The following is a 27110-nucleotide window of genomic DNA, read 5'->3' on the forward strand; positions in this document are numbered from 1 at the left end:
CATGAAAATATCACTTAAAAAGCAAATAATACTGAACTTTTAAAAATGCGGTGACCTCATGAAACTTTGGTAATAGCTTTGTTTTTTACTTCAGAAGTCTAAAGAATTCACCAATTCCCAGAATAGTTCTCCTCATCAGGGCATCTTGCATTATGTTATCTATCATTACTTTTAAAGCTGTTGGCTTGATGATCTGAAAAACAAATAACATATCAAGATATAACTATCATATTGGCTTTCTATTTACATTGTTTTTTTGAAATTTCTTTAGGACTTTTTATTTCTCAGTTTTAGATAATGCTCAAGAGTGAAGTTTTTTAACTGTAGTCAGTCTTGAGAAATTGGCATTTGTACTGGCTTTTTCCCCCTACTGCAGTTAGAGAGGATAATGACTTTTTTCCAAGATGCAGACAAATTCAGAGATACTCAGTCAGTAAAATCACCTTCACATTTTCATAGGTATACCTCTAATGATATATTGTTAAAATTATAAGCTGTTAGAATCTAACAAATTCCAGAACTGAAGGAATATTCTTAAGGCAAGGGGAGAAAAAGAAGCTTTCCCTGAAAATCATAATTACTTACAAGTACAAATTCACATATCTCCTGAATATTTCAGATCTTTCAACAGGCAATATTTATATATGAAAGTATAAATATATACTGTTTGGCAAAATAATGGGAATGAAGTAGAAATTGGATAATAAAACAATTTTTTTTACACATTTAAGCTTTATTTCATTTCATGGGTAGTGTCAGTGCACAGGCAAGTATGAAATCCAAATATATGGTTATACTATTATTCTCCATATTTTACCTTAAATTATTTATTTGTAACATTTATCTTGACCTAATTATTCTTGTATTTGCCAAGACAGGAATCTAGAATTACTAGTTTTAGAAATTGTCATGATATTCTTGGGTAACTATATCCTGTAGATCTATGGTTACATGAATTGTAAATTAGAAGGTTAGTTCATTTTTAATTCCTGCCCTTTCTACTTTAATCTCACATTTTTTCAGGCTGCATACAGGAATCCTTAGGAAATCCCAATCCTACCATCTCAGCACTGTGGCCTTGGGCAAGTTTCTTAATATCTCTGTGCCTCAGTTTCCTCCTCATAAAATGGAGATGATAATAACACCTACCTCACCAGATTTTTTCCAGCATCAAAAACCTAACTAATTGCTCTCAAGTCTGTTCTGTTCTGTTGCCACTGTAGAACTATCCCAACATGTTGGGCTGCTAGTGTTAAAATTTAAGTCCCCAGTGGCTCTATGAGAGAAAGATGGTCAGTCTCCTTCTATAAAGATGTATTAACTCAGAAACTCAATGATTGGTTGGAAGTCATTCAACAGAGTGAGGTTGCATATGTTTTGAGTCTTGGAATTTCTAATGAAGCTGACTGCCATATCTTTCTTTCATGGAGCAGTTGGCAAGTTCAAACACCAACCTTTAATTAGCTTAAGTAAAATACAACAGACCTAAGCATAGACTTTTAACTCAATAAATGTTAACAGTTGTTATTGTTGTTGTGTACCATCAAGTTGGAACAACCCATAGCTGATCCTCCAGTGGGTTTTCAGAGTCAGTTGATCACAAGGGACGAAATTGCTCATCTCTCATGGAGCACCTGGTGGAATCGAACCATGTGCCTTCGGATTCTAGTGCAGCTTCTTACCACTAGACCACCAATAGTAATAATTCCTAAATTTTTTTAATAACAATAGGTATGTTTTCATTATGTCTTGGTTTGTTAATTTTTCTTTATTAGTTTTATGGCAGATATTATTAAAGTAGCTTTGATTCATTTTAAGTTAGTTGCTCAAGGTCCTCAGAACAAAACATATATTATTCGTTGATTAACTGGATGTCAGCCAGTGTTTATTTGCATTATGCATTTTGTCTGCAAAAGGTGTAAATAATCTGTTATGCTTCATGAAACCCATACATCTACACACAAAAATTATATTGATACAATCTTGTCGACTGTGTAGCTTAATGTTATGTCTTCTGACTAATGCAGAAAGCTTGAGAAGATAAATTTGTACTTCAACATGGCAGCCTTAGGTCAAGATTATTGTTTTCTTGACATTGTTCCTTTACTTTCCATAAAATGACTATATGGGTATGCACATAGCTAATCCTGAATCTGTGGAATTTGTACATTCAGCAAATGCCTTCTTAAGCTTTAAATTCATTTACACAACTTCCTTTCTTTCTACATGTCTCACAGGTACATCAGATTTACTACATTAAAACTGGACTTAAGCTTCCTCCTCTTCCGCCTGGGGCTGTCCAAAAGCCAACTTCATTTCTCCATCTTGGCACTACCATTCAGGTTCATCCTGGATACCTACCTTGTCTCATCTTCATTCAGCCATCAGTTCCTTTCCCTCCTTTGTCCTTTTATCCTATTTCCTGTTTTAAGCCCAAGCTATTAAAGCCCTTGCTTGTTTTCTTCCAACCTATCCTACATGACATTGCTTCTATGACCTTGCTACATCAAGTCTAATCAGTATTTTGTAAACATTGCATTTGCTAATAGTTTTCTTTTAGCTGAAAACTGTTTGAAGATTACTCATTCTGCAAATAAAATGTTAACTTTATTGCATTGAGATGAGTTAAAATATTCTTTAAGTAAAAATTCTTAATTTTGTGAACTATGAAACCATGATTTTTTTTACTACTATTGTTTCTATTAACAGATAATTATGTTCTCTTTCCTCCCAGTTTTGCTTGTTAAAAGACTTTAAATAAAAGTTTGTGCACACCTATGTTTATTACTTCTTTGTTCACAATAGCAAAGAATTGGAAACACCCCTAGTGCCCATCAACAAACAAATGGATGGAAAAGCTGTGGTATAGTCACACAGTGGAATGCTATGCAGCATTGAAAAGCAAGGAATTCATGAAATAAGAAAATGGGTGACCCTGGAAGACATTATGAAAGGTGAAATATCTCAGTCACAAAAGGACAAATACTGCATAATGCCACTGTTATAAAACAGGACTGACTTCGGGTTTGGGGAGAAACTAAGAAAAGTGGGGATAAATAATGTACACTGCATTGAAACAGATGAGGGAGAGAACTGTTTAAAAGGGATATATTGATTAGGTATTATTTGCATGACAGGAGTCCAGAATAACAGCTGTATAGTAAAGTGGACTGAGGTGGGGGATTGAATAACAAAGAATTTTTTTTTAAGAGAAAAGCAAACTGTGGGGGGGCGGGGGGGAGGTGTGCAGGAAGGAAAATATGCAACAATGAATGGAAATCCAAGTTCTCTATAAACTCTAAAATCTCAAAAGTTTGAAAAAATTTTAATTCTAAATTACTGGATTATATGGTTGAAATTTTTTTTGTTGAAATATTTTTCATAACAAATTTAGCTGCTGATTTTACAAAATATTTTTTGTTCTCTCAACTGTAGAAAAAGGAAATAGCTGGAAATTTAGTATTCATTACAGTAAACATAAGAAATCTTTAGGATGAGGTAGTGAAGATTTAAAATTACACCTTACTCATTCTGGGTGCTGCCTCAAAGAATTTGTTTCCTAACTCCAGTAGAAAGACAATATTTTTACCATGTCTCTTTCCAACCTCTTACCAGAATAATGAACTGATTTGAATTTCCCTTTTTTCCCTCCTACAATACTGATCAAGAGACTGGAATTTGGAAAGATGGAATGAGAGGTCTATGAAAGAATTAGTGGAAAAAAACTACACATTCCTCTACTAAAAAGAATATATATGCTGTGTGTTATGCCCAAACCTCATACCTGCTTTTCTCTGTGACTCCTGTATGTATGCATGCATAAACTGGAGGCCAAATAATTCCTGTTCCTCTTCATCTGTGCTTTCACTGGGGGGAAGAGTTACTGCCAGTTTCAGTGGGTTGTCTCTGAAGTTGACAAACCTAGCAGGTCACCAAAAAACAATTTGTATAGGTGCCATAGAATTGCACATTAATTTCTCTGGAGAAAGATCAAATGATAATGTATTAAATGGCTTTTTAAAAAAAAAACCCACACCCTTTATTTCATCTACTGAACAGTTTTCAGGTTTCGTTCCTAAAAGAAAAATATATAACATTTCCAAATCTTGTAAAAGCAACTGTTAATCCTACTACATATTTAATGTGGTGGAGTTTTTTAAATAAAATACATTTTAATATATTTTATATGTACAATTAATGCTGTGAAAATTTCATGTGTATTTTATAGACTTGTGTTTGAGTTACTGTATCTTTATTATTGGCTCAGTAGTTGCAGAATAAAAAAAATAGTTGCAGAATGAATAAATGAAGGTGTTTGTTATGAGAGTGGGATTGGGTGTGAATTCTGATGTCTTATGCTCACTGACTGGTAGCATAGTTTGTAGTATGTTTGTAGTACTAAAGGGTGGTGGTTTGGGTCCACAAGCTGCTCCAGGCTAGATAGATGGGCAGTCTCCCATTAAAGTGTACCGACAGCCTCAGAACCTCAAGGAGGGTCACTGTTAGTCAGAAGTGACTCAGCAGTGGTTTTGGTTGGGTTTTTTTGGCTAAGCTGCTGCTTGTTAGGTGCTGTCAAGTAGAGTGTGTCCCTATCTTGTGCCATCCTCACATGGGCTATGATATTTTTCAGATAGTGGCTATGCTTCCAGACAAATTTTGGACAAGCTTTAATAACAAGATATTAAATATTGCCTATGCTTTTTATCTGCAGCATAAGTGCCTTTGTCCATTTATAATTATTGAAAAGGAAAATAGTTATCCTTCCAGTTTTTATATTGCTTCTGAAATTCATTAGACGTTGTAAAGATGCTTTTGATGAGAATCTCCTCAGTATCTACATTTCCTAAACCTAATAAAGCACACTAGGATATTCTGGTGGATAAGGAGTTGTGCAGTTTGCCAGAAGCAGGCAGTTTGAATCCACAGGTGCTCTGCAATCCCATGTGATTTAGAGCTTTTTTGAGAAGCTTCCCTCTGGAAGGTCAGTTGTAAATCCATTTCAATTTGACATCAACAAATTGAGTTAAATAAAACCCACTGATTCTTTGATATGAAAGTCAGTTGTTGGTGGGAGTGTAAAATGGGGCAACCCCTGTGGAAAGCGGTATGGTGCTTTCTCAAAAAGTTGCAAATAGAGATACCATTTGACCCCGCAATACCACTACTGGGAATATACCCGAAGAGACCATAACTGACACCCAAGCAGATATATGCCCACCCATGTTTATTGCAGCTTTGTTCACAATAGCAAGGAGTTGGAGACAACCTAAGCGCCCATCAACAAACGAATGGCTAGAGAAGCTGTGAGATATTCGCACAATGGAATACTATGCTGCATTAAAAAACAAGAAACTCATGCAATATTATTCAAAATGGTTGACTCTGGAGAACATTGTGCTGAGTGAAATGTCCCAGTCACAAAGGGACAAATATTGTATGGTGCCACTGTTGTAGAATGGGACTGTCCTTGGGGTTGGGGAGAGACTGAATAAGATGGGTTCAATAATGTATGCTGCTCTGAAACAGAGAAGGGAGAAAACGGTTTAAAAGAGATATGTGATTAGGTATTTCTGTCATGACAGGAGTCTAGAGCGATGGCTACATGGTGGAGTGGACCTGGGGGAGGGTTTGTAAAATAATGAAAGAATCTTTTCTTTTACTTTTCCAAGAGGGTAATGTCTGGTGGGGGGGAGCCTTGGGAGGGGACAAATCTACAACAATGAATGAATGGAAATCCAAAGCCTCTGTAAATTTTCACTGAAATTAATAACAAATTTAAATTAAAAAAAAAGAAGTTAGAGTAAGGATGGCAATGGAACCACCTTACCTCTGTAACTTGATTTGTGCCACTATTAGAACCTCTACTCAGAATATTATTGCTTTTCAATTTTTTGACTCATGCACTTTTAACTTGTGAGTTAAATTTGTATCTTCTAGGCTGCAACACTTCAATGATACATCTTCAAGGATATGAATATGTACGGCTAAGCACAGTTGATAACAGTGCATCTAAATTCCAAAATCAATCTCCATAAAAGTCTGTGTGTTTCCTACTGCCAAGGGGGCCCTTTAGAGTAGTGAGAGAAGACATTCACCCTGAAACCCACAGCGTCCCTTTTCAGCAGGAAGTAGCTAAGAGAATATGCTATCCCCTTTTCCTTATGACTCAGGGTGAAGTCTCTCTCAGGGAGGAGTGATAGGGAATGGCAAAGGACACACCGACAAAGGAGATTAATCAGAACTGGCTTTGACAAGCACTGTGGCAATTGGACAATTAAAACAGACATTCCGGGGGGGGGTGGTGGAGAAAACAGTGCAACAATGAATGAATGAAAACCCAAAATCTCTGTAAATGTTCATTAAAACTAATAAAATTTAATAATAAAAAAGTTGTGAATAACTCAAATCACTATACATTTCATTCAATTATAGAATTTCTCAGGAAAAAAAATTTAATATCTTTATATGAGTAATACTTCAGACTTATTAATAAAAATATTCTCAGAAGGGTGAGGATGAGGGAGGATGGTAATTACAGGGTTACAAAATTTGATGGGTAGAGGGAAGGGGTGGGTAAAAGAAATGAGAGCCAGTGTGAAAAACTAGACAATATTTGTAAGTAAACCAGTAAATAAAAATTTTACTTTAAAAAAATTATATTCTACAATCGGAAAGGAATGTAAGTTTATGTCTAAAACTTTTTACCTCAGATTCGTCATTTCTTCCATGCATACTGGAATATCTTGCAGTTGATTACTGCTGAGAACAAGAGTACCCAGATTTCTCATATTACTGATTGTTTCCGGCAAGCATGTTATTTCATTACGTTGTAGCCAAAAAGTATGTAGACTTTGCATTCTGAAGGATTGGGGGGAAAGAAAGTAATTAATTTCCTAATATGAAATCTGGTTTTTATTAAAATATTTTTATGACTTTATGCCACCATACATATGCATATTGACTTCACAACCACATGGGAAAGTTCTATTTCCTATATTATGGCTTACTTCATGGTAGAAATTACTGTAGAACTAGTAGAGTGGCACCCACTTCCTAAACAACATGCCTCCAGAAACCCTATGAACTTTGATAAATGTCAATAGTTGTAGAAGGGCTTCAGGCCTTTTGTTAATAGGATCACCTATGAGTCGTGCTCAACTTGAAAGAATCAACAACATTTTAGAACTGTAATAGAGTCATCACTATTTTCATAGGATTTCTTGACTAAGGTGAGTGTTACATAAAATAACATGTATATTCATTTAGGATAGGAAGCTCTGGTGGCCTAGTGGCAAGAAGCTGCAGTAAAATCCCAAAGGCACCTGCTTTGAGGCCACCAGCTTGCTCTGCACGAGAAGGATGGGCAGTCTCCTCCCATGTGGTTAACAGCCTCTATGGTACACAACAACGTAAGAAAATATTTTATCAAAAGCATTATTTGAAACTAAAAGGAGCTTTTTGTGCTTCCCACCCCGATATTTTTAAGATATTTTGTGTTAGCATAACCCCCACTGCTATCGAGTTGATTCTGATTTATAGAAGCCTTCAGGACAGACTAGGACTGTGTCGGAGGGTTTCCAAAGCGATCTGTGCAAGCCACTGCCACATCTTTCTTAGAGCAGCTGGTGAATTCATCCTGTTGACCTTTTGGTTTGCTTCCCAGGGCTTAATCCGCTATGCCACTAGGGTTTTCTATTGCTAGCCCAGAAAGCCCTTTATACCTTTCTATAGTATCAGGAAGTTGCTCAAGTCGGTTGCTTCCCATGTCAAGCCACTCCAGAGCTGGCATATTCAACACAGCAGGAGGGATGGTAGTAAAATGGTTCATACTCAAATCAAGGTGAGTAAGATTTAACAACTTGCTGAGCTAAAGAGAAAAACAGTATTTCCAAAATAAATGTCCATGATACACTAGTAGAAGAGTTATATTGGTACAGTAATCTTTCATATATCAAGGAGCTTCAACTTCATACTTTGGCTCTACTTGGTGGTAGTGGTTGTTGTTATGTGCAGTTAGTTGCTTGCAACTGAAAGTGATTTTATATACAAGACCTCTAAACCCTGCTCTATCCTGTGCCAACCTCACTATCTCTGACACACCTACTCCCATTACCCCAATCACTGAATCGATCCATCTCATCGAAGGTCTTCCTCTCTTGCACTGTCCCTCCACCCTCCCAAATATAATGTCCTTCCTTGCAACATGTCCAGTGTATGTCAGATGAAACTTCAGAATCCTTGCCTCCAAGGAGAAGCCCAGTTTCACCCTCTCCAGGACAAACTTGTTCTTCTAGCAGTCCATGGTGTATTCAACATTCTTCTCCAACACCACAGCTCAAAGGCATCAATTCTCGTTCTATCATCCCTAGTGACTGTCCAACTCCCTGACGCATAGCACACTAATGCGAAGACTATGGCCTGGATCAGGCACACCTTGTATCTTTGCTCTTCAGTTCTCAGAGAGTACATCTAGCTTTCCCAGTATGGTGGGTCTCTCCAAGGACTGGTTTCTACTGAAAATACACCCAAAGCAAGCAAGATGAAATGTCACAATCCTTGCCTTTAAGGAGCACTCTGGTTTCACTTTTTCCAAGACAGAACTGTATGTTCTTCTGGTAGTCCAGGGCTATTCCTTACTCTTTACTAGCACCACCGTTCAAAGGCATTGCTTTCTTCTGTCATCTTTATTGTCTGACTTTCCGATGAATAGAACACAATTGAAAATATTCTGGCTTGGATCAGGCACATCTTTGTCTTTAAACTGACATCCTTGGCTCTTTAGCAAATTGGAAAGGCACTTGACAACAGATTTCCCTTGTGGAACACTTTTTCAAGAATTATTTTTTGGATTCTCCTGACGCCCCCAGAAGCTCGGAGGCAGGCAGAGAGGCAGTGCCAGAGCAACAAAGCTTCGCAAAAACTCTGTGCAGGACATGGTCCACAGGCACCAGACACGAGCCCTCCCTGCCACCAACATGCCCAAGAGGAAGGTCAGCTGGGCTGGGTGAAGGGGCGGTGAAGGATGAGCCCAAGAGGAGATCAGTGAGGCTGTCAGCTAAGCCGCCTGCAAAAGTGGAAACGAAGCCCAAAAAGGCAGCACGAGAGGAGAATTCTTCTGACAAAATAGTGCAAACAAAAGGGAAAGGGGGAGCAAAGGGAAAACAGGATGAAGTAGCCAACCAAGAAACTAAAAAAGATTTACCTGCAGAAAATTGAGAAACTAAAAACGAAGAGAGTCCAGGCTCTGATGAAGCAGGAGAGAAAGAAGCCAAATCTGATTAAATTTGTCTACTATGTCTTAACACTGGTCCCTGATCTCCTTGTACAATCCAGAGGAATATTTTTATTAATTATTTTGTAAATGCAAGTGTTTTAGTAGCTCTAGAAACATTTTTAAGAAGAAGGAACTCCCACTCCATTCAATTTTAAGTGTAAATGCCTTTTAAAAAAAAAAAAAAGAGGAGAGATAATTTGCTGGTTGTTTATATTTTGGTATAACCAGAAAATGTGGGATGTTAAAATTGTGGGGGACTTTGGATGTCAGTGTAACATTCCATGGGGAAAAGGGACAGTTTTTATATCCCATAATACATAGTATACTTAATGACAATTTGGAGTCATAGTCATGCATTTATGACTTGAACATTTTAAATTAAGTCTATTTTCCATGGTTTTTAGATACATAAATTAGAACATTGTTTAGTAAAATGTCTTCTTAAACATAATCACTCCTTTCTCATGGTTTTCTCCCTGTCAGAACTATGTGGATTCTGTAACATCTTTGGTGTCCAGTTTTCCTAATAGCTTTGTTATGTGCTGTGAATGGTTGAAAATTTGAATGGGTAGTGTGTGTGATAGTAAATTGTGAATTGTGAATTAGTAGGACTTAATGATGTGACAGTTTATCAACAACTGAAGATATTGGTACTTATTTTCTTCTTTATGAAGATTCTCCTCCAAATTTAAAGCTAGAAGGTCACTGGAATTTAGAAAAAGAATTCTAACTATATGACTTTTTAGGTTTTTGATACGTACATAAGAATTGTTGATAGGTTGTTCATAATGTCTCTGTACTGGTCCTTAAAACAACCAATAAAATACAATTCATGAAAGAAAACAATTAGTTTTTTAGTGCAACTACTATAGATATTGATTATGGATCCAAGTAAAATGAAATTGTTGACTAATCAGAAGAATTATTGATGCCTTTGAGTTGCGGTACTGGAGAAGAGTATTGAACGTACGTACATACTATGGACAGCCAGGAGAATAAATAGGTCTATCTTGGAGAAAGTAAAACGGAGTTTCTCCTTGGAGGCAAGGATTTTCATGCTGTTTCATATACTTTGGACATGTGACCAGAAGGGACCAGTCATTTGTGAAGGACATCATTCTTACTGTAAGGGTGGAGAGACAGTGCATGCAGGAGAGGAAGACCTCAGATGAGGTGGATTGACACAATAACTGGGGCAGTGGCATCAGATATGTCAAAGTCAGTGAGACTGGCTCAGGATAGGGCAGGGTCCACAGCTGTTATACATAGGGTTGCTATGAGTTACAGGTGACTTGACAGCACGTAACAACAACATCACAATGTTGCTTATTGATCCAGTTGTGAGAACTTTTGCTTTCTTGATGTTTAGCTGTAATATATTGAAAGCTTTATTCTTTGATATTTTGCCGCAAGTGATTCAAGTTGTCTTCACTTTCTGCAAGCAAAGGTGGGTCATTGGCATAAGGCAAATAGTTGACGAGTGTCCCTCCAATCCTGATACCACATTCTTCTTCATGGAGTTCAGCTTCTCGAATTATTTGCTCTAGTGCAACAATGAATGAATGGAAGTCCAAAATCTCTGTAAATTTTTATTGAAATTAATAATTAATTTTAAAAAGAACAAAAATTATTTTCTCAGCATACAGAGTGAATAGATAATGAGAAAGGATACAACATACCTTTGCTGATTTTAAACCATGCAGTGTTCCCTTTTCTGTTTGGACACCTACTTCTTGGTCTGTATGTAAGTTTCACATAAGCACAAGTTCCAAATCATAGCTGCCTTAAAACCACAAAACCGTGCCTTATCCTATGACATACTAACAATCTGTGCTGTGCTTAAGCCCATTTTGCAGTCACTGAGTCGATTAATCTCAATAATGGTCTTCCTCATCTTTCCCGACACTTTACTTTTCCAACATAATTTCTTTTTCTAGAAATTGTGCCACCCCCAGCCCAGCAACATGTATGAGATAAAGTTTCACCCTCCTTGCTTCCAAAGAAGCACTCTGGATATAAGAGTTCTTCCTTCAAGACAGATTTGTTGGTTCTTTTTGAATCCTTGATACATTCGGTCGTCTTCAACAATGCCACAATTCTAAGCTCTCAATTCTTCCACCTTCCCAATTTATTATCCAACTTTCATATACATGTAAAGCAACTGCAAATAGCATGATTTGGCATCAGGAGTACCTTAGTCTTTAAATTGGCATCATTGCTCTTTATCACTTTAAAGAAGTCCTTTAATAACAGATTTGCCCAGCGGAACAGATATCTTAAGTTCTTTATTGTTACTACCGTGTGTGCTGATTGTGGATCCATTTTTAATTTAAATCACTGACCACTTCCATCATTATCATTATGTTTATTGTTAGGATTTTGTTTTCTTTGTTTTGAGATGTTATCCATGCTGATGTCTTTGAACTTCTTCAGTAAGTACTTTAAGTCCTTTTGACTTTATGCAAACAAGCTAATGTCCTCTGCATAATGTAGCCTGTTGATGAATCTTTCTCCAGTCCTGATACTACGTTCTTCATGTAGTCCAGCTTCTTGAATTATTTGCTCAGCATACAAATCTAATAGGTATGCTGGAAGAATACAATCCTGTCTCATCTTTCCTGATTTTAAGCCATGAAGAATCCCCTTATTCTGTTTGAACAACTGCTTCTTGATTCATGTAAAGGTTCCATATAAACATAATTAAGTAATCAGGAATTCTCATTCTTCTTATTGTTATCCATAATTTATTATGATCCATACAATTGCATGCCTTTACACTGTCAATAAAGCACAGACACCATTCTGGTATTCTCTGCTTTCAGCCAAGATATATTTGACGTCAACTTAGAATTTTCCCCCATCTATCATGATGTTGCCTATTGGGCCAGTGGTGAGGATTTTTTTTCTTCTTACTGATGTTGAGATGTAATTTAGATTGAAGACTGTAATCCTTGATCTGCAGGAAGCGCTTCAGGTCCTCCTCACTGTGAACAAGAAATTTTCCCAGTGATCAACATTTTTATCATAAGGGCATACTTTTTTTCATGAAACCACTCCATATCGTTTTGGTCTATATGCACAACAGATCATTCAGGAGGCTGGACTTGATGAGGAGGAATGTGGCATCAAAATTGGAAGAAGACACATCAATAACCTGTGTTATGCAGATGTCACAATCTTGCATGCTAAAACTGAGATGGATCTGAAGCATTTGTTGCAGAAGGTCAAGTACTGTAGTCTTAGTCTTCAATATGGTTTGAAGCTCAACATCAAGAAAATAAAAGCAACTCACCACTAGTCAATTGGCAGCAATATACTAGACGGAGAAGATATTAAGACTGCTAACAATTTCAGCTTGCTCGGTTCCACAACCAACACTCTTGGCTCTATCAATCAGGAAATCAAAAGATAAATTGCATTAGGAAAAGATGATGTCAGATCTTTCCAGAGTTCTAAAGAGTAATGATGTCAGTCTAGTGACTAGATGTGCCTGGTCCACAATTACTTGCTATGAACTAGAGAGCTGAACAATGACCAAGAATGAAAGAAGAATCAATGCCTTTGAGTTGTGGTGCTGGAGAAGAGTATTGAACACACCATGGACTGCCAACACAGTCTACCAAAAGGTTTGTCCTGGAGAGGGTGAAACCAAGTTGCTCCTTGGAGGCAAGGATTTTGAAGCTCCATCTCACACATGCCTTGGGCATGTTACCAGGAGGGACCTGACTTTAGAGAAAGAAACCACGCTTGGAAGGATGGAAGGACAGTGCAGGAGAGAAGACCCCAAATGGGATGGATTGACACAGTAACTGGAGTTAAGTGTGTCAGAGAGAGATTGGCTCTGGATAGGGCAGGGTTCAGAGTTACTGTGTTACTGTGTGTAGGGTCGCTATGTGTTTTAGTTGACAGGATGGCACATAACAGCAGTAACTACAAGGGAGCTCTGATGGCTTAATGGTAAGAACCTGTACTCTAACCCCAAAGGCATGTGGTTCAAATCCACCAGCTTCTCTGTGGGAGAAGAATGGATTATTTCCTTTTGTGACATTTACTGCCTCTGAAAATCTGCTGGAGGATCAGCTATATGCCAATTCTGACTCAAAGGCGCACAAAAACAACTACAAGATGACATTTATTTGTAACTGTTTTACTTGCTAGAGCATATGTTGGTAATTATCTTACTAAGTTGTTTTTTTATGTTTTGTTTTTGTTTTTGTTTTTTTAAAGTGTGAAGGGGCAGGATATACTCATCAAGATAAAATGGAAAAAGGGAAGGGTCTTGAATTTTATTTGGAATTTTTGTTCTGGGGTTTGGGTTGGGTTAGGGGTTTTGGGGTTTTTGTTTGTTTGTTTGTTTTTCAGCTTTTCTCTTCCAAATTTATTACCAAGATGAAATACTATGGAAATTTCCTCTATCTATAATTTCAAGAATATTAGATATATTTGAAAAATAAAGTTTGTTTCATTTGGCCAATCAAAAACATTATACTAAGGTCTCATTTCCTAAACTCAAGCAAACAGGTCTGTCCTGGAAAGGGTGAAACCAGGTTGTTCTTTGAAGCCAAGGATTTTGAAACTATGTCTCACATACTTTGGGCATGTTGTCAGGAAAGGCTAGTCCTTGGAAAAGGACATCACGCTTGCAAGGCTAGAAGGTCAGCACAAGAGAGGAAGACCGTGGGTGAGATGGACTGGCACAGTGACTGTGCAGTGGGGTCAGGTGTGTCAAAAACGGTGATGTGGCCTCGGCATAGGGCAAGGTTCAGAGCCATTGTTCAGAGTGTGTATTCGACTCCACAGCACATAAAATCAAGTCATATTTCCTAAAGGCAATATTTATTGTCTCAGTCATTCACCTTTATCTCAAAAGAGATGACTTTAAAGTTGAATGAAAGTTTTTTATTTTCTGTGATTTATGATAATTATTAATCTGTCCAATAATTAAATAACCATTACAACCTGGATTCTGCACTCATTTTTGGGGATATAAAAGTCACTCAGTCTGACTTTCAAGGAGATCATAATCTAGCCAATAAATAAATGATGCTGACTTTAAAAACCAAACCCAAAGTCATCGTGTCAATTCTAAAACATAGCAACCCATCAGGACAGAAAACTTCCCCACAGGGTTTCCAGGTTTTCCAAACCAACTGCCTCATTTCCCCCCAAGAGTAGCTGGGGGATTTGAACCATCACTCTTTCACTTAACAGACCAATGTTTAGTCCGTTCTGCCACCATTACACTTACAAATGGTGTCAGTATTTTGATAACAACAGAAGTATCTGTTAGATTAATCAGATGATAGTAGCAATTTCTCCTGGCTTTAAGAGACCCTTCTAAATTAAAAATATATATTATTCTTAAAAGAGTAGGAAATTGTTTTCACTGAATTTTCCCCCTTAATCTTATTTTGCCCCCCTTAACTTAATGATCACACAATTGAATAGAAAATCAGTAGTACATGAGGAAGAAAATTGTAGGCATTTAGATGACTCTGACCTCTTGTGGAAGATCACAGATATCTCTGTTAACAGCGAGCTCTAATTTCTCCAAGCTGGCACAGTTACTTAGTTCCTTAGGGACTGTCTTGATTTTGTTGTAGCTAAGGATCAGTTCCTGAAGTCTAGTGAGCAGCCCTAAAAAAAAACCCCAACACACAGTAATGGGTTGATAGAATATGGCAGTTTCACGTTGGCAAATTTTCAGTTCTTAGCTTTTTCCACTTTTTCAGTCTCTATCCTTTCCCCTTTTTAAGCAAGAACCAGCTCTATCAGTGCTAAAAGGAGTGGGGGTTGGGACAGAAGGAAACCCTACAAACTTAGAGAAATTATGCTAGTTATACAGCAGGGTTCAGTGCTTCATTCATAGGGTCTCTATGGATTGTCTACAACCCAACAGCACTTAACAACAGCAACAACCTATATCCTGAGAAAATTTTCATTTAGAAATTTCCATCTTTCCTTCAACCTGTTTTATACCAGACATTCCAGCTAAATCAACAATATTGTTTTTAGAATCTACAAAAGAAACTTTGCTTATGTTAAAATCTTAACTGAGTCACTCAGTGACTAGAAGTTTTCATTTCTGAAAGCTTTAATTTGGATTTAGATGGTCACATTTTTCTTTATAAAGCTGTGCTCTTTATGTATTAATTTTTTTTCCTCAATAAAAATCTCATTTGTAGATGGTAAAATAACAACACGTTCCTTACCAATTCCTCGAGGTATCTCTGAAATGGTATTTCGTGATAAATCTAACACAAGCAGGTTCTGGAATCTTCCAATAAATTCAGGAATTTTCAACAAACCGATTCTATGAAGTTGCCATTCCTGTAGCTGATTCAGCTTCAGTAGGGAAGAAGGGAGCGTCTAAACTCAAGGGAAAATGACAAAATCACAGTATTAAGTTTCTTCAGTACTATATACTACACTGACAGGGTCAAAGTGAAGTATTGCTACTAAGGTTCCCGGTCATACACGCATAGGTTATCCCAACCACTATGTGTTTTAATCTATCTCTTCCATCACTGGATGGCTGGTGCCTTAAAAAATTATAACAACAACAATACTTTTAATTTCACGAAAAGAAGTGTCACATGAAGATCAGTGAGCTCAAAGAGCTAATCTTTTCATCAGACTCTAAGCAAGATTGAACCTAATGAAGAACAAATTCCTAATGGAACAAATTCTAACCAAGGTTGGCTCTTGGATTTACCAATACTATCTGAAGAGCAAGGACCAATAAAAACAATGACTTCAAGGGGATCTATTAGGCCAGTTAAAGTCAAGGCCGAAAGGTCAACTCAGAAGGTTGATGGCAATGAATTTCCAAAGGGGTATCTTGATACATTTCTTGAAAGACCTAGGACAGTCACTGGGACTGATCATGAAGACATTTTAAGAAAGCTGAGAAGTAAATTGGTGAGGAAGTGGCACTGAGGAATGTTTTTCCATCACGACAATGCCCCTGCTCATTCTTTGAATTACAAGTGCTACCCTATGAGAATTTTACTGGGAAAGTACCTTCATCCACCCTACCTCTTGATCTTGCCTTTTTACCCTTCCTCTTGTTCCTTAAACTCAACATTTAAAAGGAGCTCTATTTGAGTCCCTTAAGGATGAGGTAATTGCCTTTTCCTTTTCTTTTTCTTTCTTTTTTTTGTGTGGTCCTAAAATTGCCATTTTGATGTAGTATTAATCAAAGAGCCCAGAATTCTTTGTAGACGTATTCCAAACACAAACCAATCCCACTGTGGAAGGTTGGTTCCTACTTACAGCACCTCCTTATTTGGTTTTAGAGGCTGTGAATCATTTTTTCTTGAGGCTGTGAATATTTAAAGGAGGAAATCACCCATCTCTCTCCCTAGAGGGGCTGGTGGATTAAAATTGCCTAATTGTTGGTTAGTAAGCCAACACATACCTCACTATTCTACCAGAGTTCCTTCTTAAAAGGATTCTCTTTTTCTCTCCTTCCCTCCCTCTCTCTTTCCTTTTTCTCTCTCTCCTTGCCACGTAGTCAGGAGTCAGAGCTGGCTAATAGCTGACCATCTAGCAGGTTTCCAAGGCTATAAATCCCATAAGAAGCGAATGGCCTGCTCTCTCCCTCAGATCTGCTGGTGGATTAGAACCAACAGAGAGGTGTGACCTCTGAGTTAGCATGACAGCAGACACCAGAACTCCCTAAAAGGATAGTGGGGAAAATGATCATAAGTTATTTACTAATTCAAAGGATTAGTAGGGAAATAATTATAAATTGCTTTTAGGCAGAGCACCATAATACTAAATTTTTTCAAGAAATAAAAACCAATTACTTTTTTCTCAGTTGTTGATGTTGCTCAAATTAATTTGCATGTCTAAAAATTAGAATGTCTAACAATTGATCTTAGTTAATTGCACAATTGTAGTCATTTTCTTAACACTGCTGTAAATTAGAAAATATGGAAAGCCATAAATCACTTCTCCCAAATTTACCTTCCATTCTTCTTTTTCTATTTTCAAAACCAGTCTTCCATCTTCTGTGATAATCTTTTCTCTTAATTTAGTTAAGCTAACTCTCTCTTCCCAGATCCGCACTAGCCTGGAAGGCCAAGAAATCATTTTAGTTTATAGTTAATTAGATAGATTGCTGTTGTTCTTTTTCTGTTGAGTTAGAACCAATTCATAGCTGACCCTCCAGCAGGTTTTCAGAGGCAGTAATTTGCATAGTAGATTTCCCATTCTCCTGTGGAGCAGCCGGTAGATTCAAACTGCATGTATTGGGATTTGCTGTACAGTTTCTTACCAGTAGACCACACCCTTAACGAGATAGATAGCATGAGCATTTACTTTTTCATACAACCTGTGAAAAGTGTCCATTTGATCAAGGGAATCTGGAAATCAGACAAGAATTTATGTGCAAGAATCATCAATTATATTAGTACACAGTGCCATTATAAGCTTTTGAAAGCAGTTGTAATTCTCCATAAATTATTTTTTGTAACAAGTTTGTTAACATGTAACTCACATACCATAAAAGTCGTGTTTTAGTATATTTGTACAGTTTGTATAGTGCCACTAATAAATTTTAAAACATTTTCCTAACCCCAAAAAGCGACTGCCTATCCATTAGCAGACTTTACCAACCTTAACTTCACTTTCTGTCTCTATTGAAAAGCCTATTCTGTGAGGAAGCGGAAGTCCCGCCTCTCTTCTGAGAGGAAGAAGCAACGCAGAGGGAACAAGAGCGATTTGAGACCGTAGCCGTCACCATGAGCCTCCTCAACAAGCCCAAGAGTGAGATGACCCCGGAGGAGCTGCAGAAGCGAGAGGAGGAGGAGTTTAACACAGGCCCGCTCTCCGTGCTCACTCAGTCGGTCAAGAACAACACGCAAGTGCTCATCAACTGTCGAAACAACAAGAAGCTCCTGGGCCGTGTGAAGGCCTTCGACAGGCACTGCAACATGGTGCTGGAGAACGTGAAGGAGATGTGGACCGAGGTCCCCAAGAGTGGCAAGGGCAAGAAGAAGTCCAAACCCGTCAACAAGGACCGCTACATCTCTAAGATGTTCCTGCGTGGGGACTCAGTCATTGTGGTCCTCAGGAACCCCCTCATCGCTGGCAAGTAGGGCCACCCCTGTCTCTACAGCCCTGTCCCACAGCCACCTCCTGCCGCCCCAGAAGACCTCTCCCGTACTGGGAATAATAAAGTCCCTGTGTGGTGGGTTTTTTTTTACAAAAAAAAAAAAAAAGCCTATTCTGTGCATTTCATTTAAATAATGTTGTTGTTTGCTGTTGAGTTGAGACTGATTCATAGCTGAACCTCTAGGCAGTTTTCAGAAGCAGTAATATAAACAGAATCACATAATATTTGGCCTTTATACAAAGTTTAATAGGACATCAAGTAATAAATGTTGGAAAGGATGCGGCAAGATAGAAACTCTCCTACATTGTTGGTGAGATTGTAACATGGTACAACCACTCTGGAAGGCAGTTTGGTATTTCCTCAAAAAGATGAACATAGAAATTCTATATGACCCAGCTATTCCTCTGCTTGGAATATACCTCGAGAAAATGAGAACTGAGGCACAAAAGGAGACTTGTACATTAATGTTTATAGCAGCATTACTCACTATTACAAAAACATGGAAACAGCCCAAATGTCCAATCACAATCCAATGGACTGAGAAATTATGTTACAATTGCATGATGGAATATTATGTAGCATGCAGGAGCAATGATTTTGTAAATTACTACCTAAGTTGGGAGAGACTGGAGAGCATTACGCTAATTGAAGTAACTTAGTCCCATAAAGATAAATATGGTATAAAATCATTATTGTAGAAGGAGAATGAGGCTCCAAGGGGTGGAGGGTGGGAGCAGAAGGATGATGATGGGCAGAGAGAGGAGGGGGTGGTTAATCACAGGGTCACACAGTTTGATGGGTGGAGGGAGGGGTGAGTAAAGGAAATGGGGAAAATCCAGCATGAAAAACAATGTATGTGAACTTTGTAAGTAAATAAATATAAAATAAAAATTTTATTTTAAATAAAAATATTTGGCCTTTATGTGATTTCTTGCACTTAATATTTCCAAGATTCTTCTATTCTATACTATACATTAAGTGCCTAATTTTTAAGTATTCTTTTTAAAGGACAAATAAGATTTCACTGTATGTGTATTTCATGTTTTATTTATCCATTTTGCTGCTAATAAATATTTGCGTTACTTTAACATTTTAGCTGTTATAATTAATGCTGTTATTTATACACATGCAGTAGTTTTTATGTGAACATATGTTTTAATTGCTGGCTTATATGGGGTAACTCTATGTACAGCCACAGTAATGGATGTGAAAGTGAGCCCTGGTGGAATAATGCATAACCTTTTGGACTGCTCAGTTCTAATTCACCAGAAAATTAAAGGAGAAAGGTAATCTACTCAAATATCTGCAGCCTTAGAAACTCAATGGAGGGTCAGGTAACATCGAATAAGTATTGATGTAGTAGCAATGAGGCTATTTTATTTAATAAGCATGAAGTGGCATCGCTCATTGCGGTTTTGATTTATGTTACCCACACACAATTGTTCTGTCTGGGGCTGTGTGGAGGTGGCAGATTTTCACCATGGCTCACTCTCTGCAGGTAATGCACCCAGTCCCAGAAGGCTGGCAAGCTGGGTCTGGGAGTCATAATAGTTCTGGGAGCTATAATCTATAAATGATCGATAATCCACTGGTGGTCTCATGTTAGTGCTAACCCACTGGGGAAGCTGTTCTGCCAAGCCAAAGGCATTTGTTTGAATCCACCAGCTTCTCAGCAGGAGAAAGATGGGCATTCTTCTCCTGTGTGATTTACGACTTTGGAAAACCCACTCAAGGGTCAGTTATGAATTGGTTCTGAGTTGAAATCAAGAATTATTTAATTTGTTGGTATTTAATAAAAGAACTATTTTTGTGACTTGCTAATCATACACATGGACTTCACCTCATGGACTACACAGAAATCAGAATAACGAAATGTTGGAGATATCAATATCAACAGCCAGAACCAGGCCAAGTGCTGACTGTGGAATAGACCATCAATTGCTCATATGCAAATTCAAATTGAAGCTGAAGAAATTTAAAACAAGTCCACAAGAATGAAAATAGGATTTTGAGTCTATCCTGCCTGAATGAAAAAAATCATCTCCAGCATAGATTTGAGGCATTGAACACTAATGATTGAAGACCAGATGAGTTAGGGAATGACATCAAAGATATCATTCATGGGGGAGCTCTGGTGGTCTAGTGGCAAGAAGCTGCACTGCAATCCCAGAGGTGCACAGTTCAAATCCACCAGATGCTCTGCCGGGAAAGGAGGGACAATCTCCTTCTGTACCAGTCAGATCCGATTTGACGGCACACACACACACACACACACACACAAAGTTATCATTCATGAAGAGAGCAAAAAAACAGAGAAGAGAATGACCAAAATGGATGTCAGAGAAGATTCTGACAATTGCACAAGAGCAAAGAGAAGCCAAACAAAAAGAAAAGATTCCTGAATAAAAGAGCTGAAGATTTCAAAAGGCAGTCCAAACAAAATATTATGATGAAATGTGCAAAGAGTTGGAATTGGAAAATAAAAACAGAAGATCTTGCTTGGTATTTCTAAAATTGAAAGACCCGAGAAACAAATTCAAGCCACAAGTTACAATACTGGGAAAGACTATCTGCAAAATTTCTAATGATCCAGGAAGCACTAGGAGAGAATTGGTTGACACTGAAAAATTTCAGGAAGTATCATATGAACAGGAGCCAGAGGAAGAAAGAAGAGGTTCAAGCTATACTGAAGGCATTGGCCAAAAATAAGGCTGCAGAAATGAATAAGATACCAACTGACATGTTTCGACTAACAGACACAACCCTAGACAAGTTCACCATTCAATGCTAGGGAATTTGAAGGACAGCTGCTTGGCCAGCTGACTAGAAGAGTGCCATATTTTTTCCCATTCTCAAGAAAGGTGATCCAACAGAGTGGAGATTATCGGACAATATATGGAATATCACATGCAAGCAAAATACTACTGATGGTCATCCAAAAATGGCTAGAACAGAACATCGAGTACTGTCAGAGGTTCAAGCAGGGTTTAGAAAAGGTTATGGTGCCAGGGATATCCCTGATGAAGTAAAATATATCCTGGCTAGAATCAGAGAATGTAAGAAGAATGTTTATTTGTGTTTTATTGAGTAAGCAAATGTATTTAACTGTGTGAATCATAACATAGTATGGCTTACACTGAGAAGAATGGGAATTCCAAAACACTCAATTGTGCTCATATGTAACCTATATCTAGACCAAGAAGCTGTTGTCTAAACAGAGTATGGGAACACTGCATGATTTAAAACCAGGAAAGATGTGCATCAGAGTTGTATCCTTTCGCCAAACCTATTTAATATGTACACTGAGAAAATCATTCAAGAAGAACAATGTGGACTTAGGATCAGAGGAAGACTCACCAACACAACACCCTGTGTTATCTATATGACCCAACCTTGCTTGCAAAATAAGGAGGACTTAAAATACTTGCTGCAGAAGATCAAAGAGTACAGCCTTCATTAAGGATTGCATCTCAACATTAAGAAGACAGAAATTTTCACCACCAGACAATAAGCAACATTATGATAGATGAAGAAAAGATTGAAACTATCAACTATTTCATCTAACTTGGTTCAACAATCAACCTCCTTGATACCAATGGTTAGGAGACATATTGCACTGGGGATGCCTGCTGCATCAGGGACCTTTCCAAGATACTGAGGAGCAATGATGTTTGAAGACTAAGTTGCTTCTGATTCAGGCCGTGGTCTTTCAATCACTTGCTATGCATCTGAGAGCTGGGCAGTGAATAAGAATGACAGAAGAATTGATGCCTTTGAATTATGGTACTGGAGAAGAGTGCTGAGTATCCCATGGACTGTCAAAAGAGCCAGCAGTCTTGGACAAAGTGCAGTCAGAATTCTCCTTGGAAGCAAGGGTAGCAAAGCTTTTTCTCACATACTTTGAGCATGTTGCTAGGAGAGGCTATTCCTTGGAAAGGGAAACGTGGAGGTTCAGGAAAAAAGGGGAAAACTTTCAACGAAATGGACTAACACAGTGACTGCAGCAATGGGCTCAAGTGTCAGAGATGGTGAGGATGGCCCAGGATGGGACGGGGTTCAGAACGGTTGTTTGTTGGGTCTCTGAGTCATACTCAACTCAATGGCCCCGAACAGCCACAATCATACACTTCTATTTCAGAATTAAATTGCTTATTAAAACATTCTAGTTTCATCTGGACTTTTTCTTTCGGTTATAAAAAATACATAAAATCTTAGTTATGTTGAGGCTTAACTCTTAAGTCTTGGATTTTGATCCCTGAGGATAATATCAAAGTATAAAAATAATTAGCAGAAGATTTTCTATTTTTTAATATCTCAGAAAAATTGTTCATCTATAGGTAATAGGGGATAAAAAGGTTTTGAATTGCCATGTTAGCCCATTAAGATGGTAAATAGTAAGTTAGCAATAGTAGTCATCAAAAGACATTTTATGTGTTTGCTACTTTTGACCAAAACTCATTGCTGTCAAGATGGAAGGGACTCATAGCTGACCCTCTAGAAGATTTTCTGAGGATGTAAATTGCAATGAAGGGGATTGTTCCTTTCTCCTGAGGAGTCCCTACTGGATTTGAACCGCCAGCGAGGCACCATTCCTGGATTAGCAGGGCAACTCCCTATGGACTACCCACCAGAGCTCCCCTATAACCAGACACTTGATAAATAGTAGTATGAGTTTTCATTAATAAGCATGCTATCACATACTTTTGTTGAAATTCTTTCTCCCGCTTCAGATCTTCATTTTGTTTCAGTATCCTTTTTTCCCAAACTTCCTTTACAGCATTGACAGCACCAGTACAAACGGCATTTTCTGTCATGATTTCTCCACATTGCCACAGTCACCAACTTTATTAAGGTCTGAATGGCTGGGTCACAGACGTCATCTCAAAAAGAACCTAATTATAACAGAAAAAGAAGCGTGGGGTTCAGAATGTCTGCTGATGTAATAATCCTATCAGCTAATATTTATTGAGCACTTTTCTGTATTCTCAAAACTGTTTAAGGAATCTGCCTGTCATAGCTCATTTAATAATCCTCATAACCATACTACAATGTGGACACTTTCATTGGCTCTAGTTTGAGGATGAGAAAAAGGACCCTTACGGTAGATGGCAGTTTGCTCAAAGTCTCATATTTAATGTGTAGCAGAGTGGGACTTGATGCCAAGACTTCTTTGTTACTGATATAATTCACAGTAATGAAAATAGCAACAAGGTGAAAGAGCAAATTCTGGAAAATGATTGACATATTTATGTAATCTGGATGTGCACAAGCTAGAATTCAGTTAAATGACAATGTATTTGGGTTATTTGCTTTTGTGGAAATTGAACTACAAATGGGAAGATGCAATTATTGAGGATTGTGAGTTCAGTCTCAAAAACGACAGACAAATGCATAGCCATAGTGGAATGGTAATAAAAATTTTAAAAAAATCTTCTTCCATGAAATAATTTGTGCACATTACAAATAATGGCCTTTGAGAGTCCACAATTAAGGTTGCATAGTGGAATGTACTTGGAGCAGTGGGAGGGGTGCCGGGGGATTGTGGACCAGAGAGGGAGTGTTTCTTTTACTTTTCAAAGAGAGGAGTGAACTTGGGGTGGGGGGGAGGGGAGAGAAGTGCAGCAATGAATGAATGGAAATCCAAAATCTCTGCAAATGTTCATTAAAATTATTTTAAAAATATTTAAAAAAGAAAAAAAACAAATAATGACCTTTATTTTCTTTTTATTTTTGCCAAATTAAATGAGCAGTAAACAGAGCATTTGATTCACAGCTACTTGTGTTATTATCTCCCAATTTCAGGAATACAAAAAAAATCATAGTCATCACTTTTTTGCAACGTTATGCTAGAGTGCTATAATACAAAGGATGCAAATACAAAGTTTGTTCTTGTTGTTATGTGCCATCGAATCACCTGCGACTCATAGCAAGCCTATGTACAACAGCCCTAAACTCTACTCTATCCCTTGCCAATCTTACTGTCTCCGACACACCTATCTCCATTACCCCAGTCGCTGAATCGATCCATCTTATCGAGGGTCTTCCTCTCCTGTGCTGTCCCTCCACCCTCCCAGACATGATGTCCCTCTCCAAGGACTGGTCCCTCCTTGCAACATGTCCAAATTATATCAGATGAAGCTTCAGAATTCTTGCCTCCAAGGAGCAGCCTGGACTCAACCTCTCCAGGACAAATTTGTTTTTTCTCTTAATAGTCGTATATGTAACACTTTTCTCCAGCATCACAGCTCAAAGGCATTGACTCTACTCTATATTATAGCACTTCGGTTATTTATTTATAACCAAACCACATTTCTGTCAAGACAGGAGGGACTCATCACTGACCTTCAAGCAGGTTTTCTGAAGCCATAAATCGGGATGAAGGAGAATTTCTCCTGTCTCCTGAGTTTGATGGAGTCAAACCATCAAGAGGCACAACCTTTCGTTAGCAGTGTAACTCACTGCAGACTGTGCTATCAGAGCTGGTTGTCCAATTTCTGTTGTCAACAGTACCATGTTCTCTCTGAAGATTTTCAGGGAAGCTTCTCCCTTACCTCCCAATTTCTTCCCCAGTGCAACATGTCTTGTGTTGGGGAATCTGCTGTCAAGACCCTCTCAAAGGTGGTAAGGAGCAGTGATGTCAGTTTAAAGAGTAAAGTGTGCCTGGTTCAAGTCATGATCTTTTCAATTACTTGTTATCTATCTGAAAGCTGGACAATGAATAAGGATGGCAGAAGAAGAGCCAATGCCTTTGAGTTGTGATGTTAGAGAGGAGCACTGAATATCCCGTGGACTGCCAAAAGAACAAAAAAAAGCCTTGTAATATGTTCAGTCAGGATGCTTCTTGGAGGCAAGATGACGAAGCTTCATCTCATGTAATTTAGGCATCTTAGGAGTAAGCCAGTCCTTGGAAAAGGACACACTGTTTGGAAAGATGGAAGGTGAGTGAAGGAGAGGAAGATCCCCAACAATATGGAGTGACCCAGGACTGCAGCAGAGGGCTCAAGTTCATCGGGGATGGTGAGGACAGCACAGTCCAGCACAGGGCTCGGGTCCACTGTTCAATGTTGCTGTGAATCATTGTTGACTTAATGGCATCTAACAATGACAATGACTCCCAATTTCTGGTAGTTCTGGGCATTTCTTGACTTGCAGCTTCAGCATAATTCTGTCATCACATGGCCATCTTGCATTTATGCTTCTCTTTTTCCTTCTCATCGTGTTGTTAGGTGCGGTCAAGTCAACCAGAACCCAGAGCAACCCAATGAACAAGAGTTCTGAACCTTGCCCTCTTCTACACCATCCTCACCATCTCCCACATGCTCGGCCCCGTTGTTCCAGTTACTGAGTCAGTCCGTCTTACTAAGAGTCTTCTTCTTTTGCTCTGACCCTCTACCTTTCCCAGGGTGCTCTGGTGGATTAGTGGGAAGGAATTGCACTGCCAGCCTAAAGGTAAGCAGTTCAAATCCACAAGAGAAGGATGGACTATCTACTCCCATGTGAATTTACTGTCTCTGAAAACCCACTGGAGGGTCGGCTAGGGGTTGGCTCTAATTTAATGGTACACAACAAACAACAACTATCTTTCCCAGCATCATGTCTTTTTCTCAAGACCTTTTTACAACACGCCCAAAGTACATGAGAAGCTTTACTATACTTGCCTCTAAGGAGCACCTTCGTTGCAGTTCCTCCAAGATAAACTTGTGTGTTCTTTTGGCAGACCATGGGATACTCATTACTCTTCCTTAAGACCATAATTTAAACAATATCTTTTAAAATACTAGCAGGGTTACTCTTGTTCATAGGACACGACTTACATTGGATTAGGGCCTACTCTGCTCCAATGTGAACACTTGCTAACACACATGATCCTTAAAGACTGTTTCTAAACTTGGCCATCTTAAAAACACAAGGATTAGAACGTCAACATATATTTGAGTGAACACATTTTGTTCATAACAATATCTAAAAACAAACAAACAAAAAACAATCTTCATTGCCTTTTAGTCAGAACGGGCTCTTGGTTAACCCAATGGAGACAGGATTTCCAAGTCTATAAGTCACATACAGGAGGAGATTGCCAATCTTTCTCCCTCTGAATCACTGGTGGATTCGAATCACCAGAAAGTAGCACCTTTTGAGTTAACAGTGCAACTCCCTGTAGACTAGGGTGTCAGAGCTCACTTAGCAACATCTAAGGATAGAATTTCTAGATCACAGGGTTTTGTGAATATTAAAACAAAGTAGTGTCTAGCACTCTATAAGAGTCTCATGGTGCATGTACTCTTAGCAAATTATAAACAGGAGGTAATTTCTTTAACCTGGTATAAAAGTATGTTTACTCATAATGAATTAATGGAAACCCTAAGTCTCTGTAAACTTTCATTAAAATGAATTTAAAAATTAATTAGAAAAAATATGTTTACTCAAAACCTACAGCAAATATTTTAATAGTGAATCAATAGCTAATAGTTAAACATTCAAAGCTTTGCCTTTGAATTGGGAAAATATCTTCTCTATTTCCATTAACATTGAACAAGAAGTCCTATCCATTGCAAGAAGTTTTTTTAAAAAGGCATTTAAAAAAATGAAAGGAGAAAAGTTTAAAAACATTTTTAACAGGTACAAATATTAATTAGAAAATCCAAGACGACCTACAGACAATAATAGCACAGCATGAATAGAGTTTTGAAAAATTTATGGAAACAAAGTGAGTAT

General features: G+C 38.0%; 1 protein-coding gene across 1 annotated transcript; it reads right to left on the minus strand.

Moving 5' to 3' along the window:
• Positions 1–155: 155 nt before the first annotated feature.
• Positions 156–23209, minus strand: LRRC39 (leucine rich repeat containing 39). The gene is made up of 8 exons (XM_006882494.1): positions 23097–23209; positions 17246–17351; positions 15487–15643; positions 14775–14911; positions 7722–7867; positions 6706–6858; positions 3785–3921; positions 156–193 (listed from the first exon to the last, which is right to left on the minus strand). Exons 1-8 carry the CDS (start codon positions 23207–23209, stop codon positions 156–158), a joined length of 987 nt encoding a protein of 328 aa, XP_006882556.1.
• Between the last annotated feature and the right edge of the window lie 3901 nt (positions 23210–27110).

This window comes from Elephantulus edwardii, unplaced genomic scaffold (genome assembly GCF_000299155.1).
Source record: "Elephantulus edwardii isolate Elephantulus edwardi_28Jun2011 unplaced genomic scaffold, EleEdw1.0 scaffold00020, whole genome shotgun sequence".
NCBI lineage: Eukaryota > Metazoa > Chordata > Mammalia > Macroscelidea > Macroscelididae > Elephantulus > Elephantulus edwardii.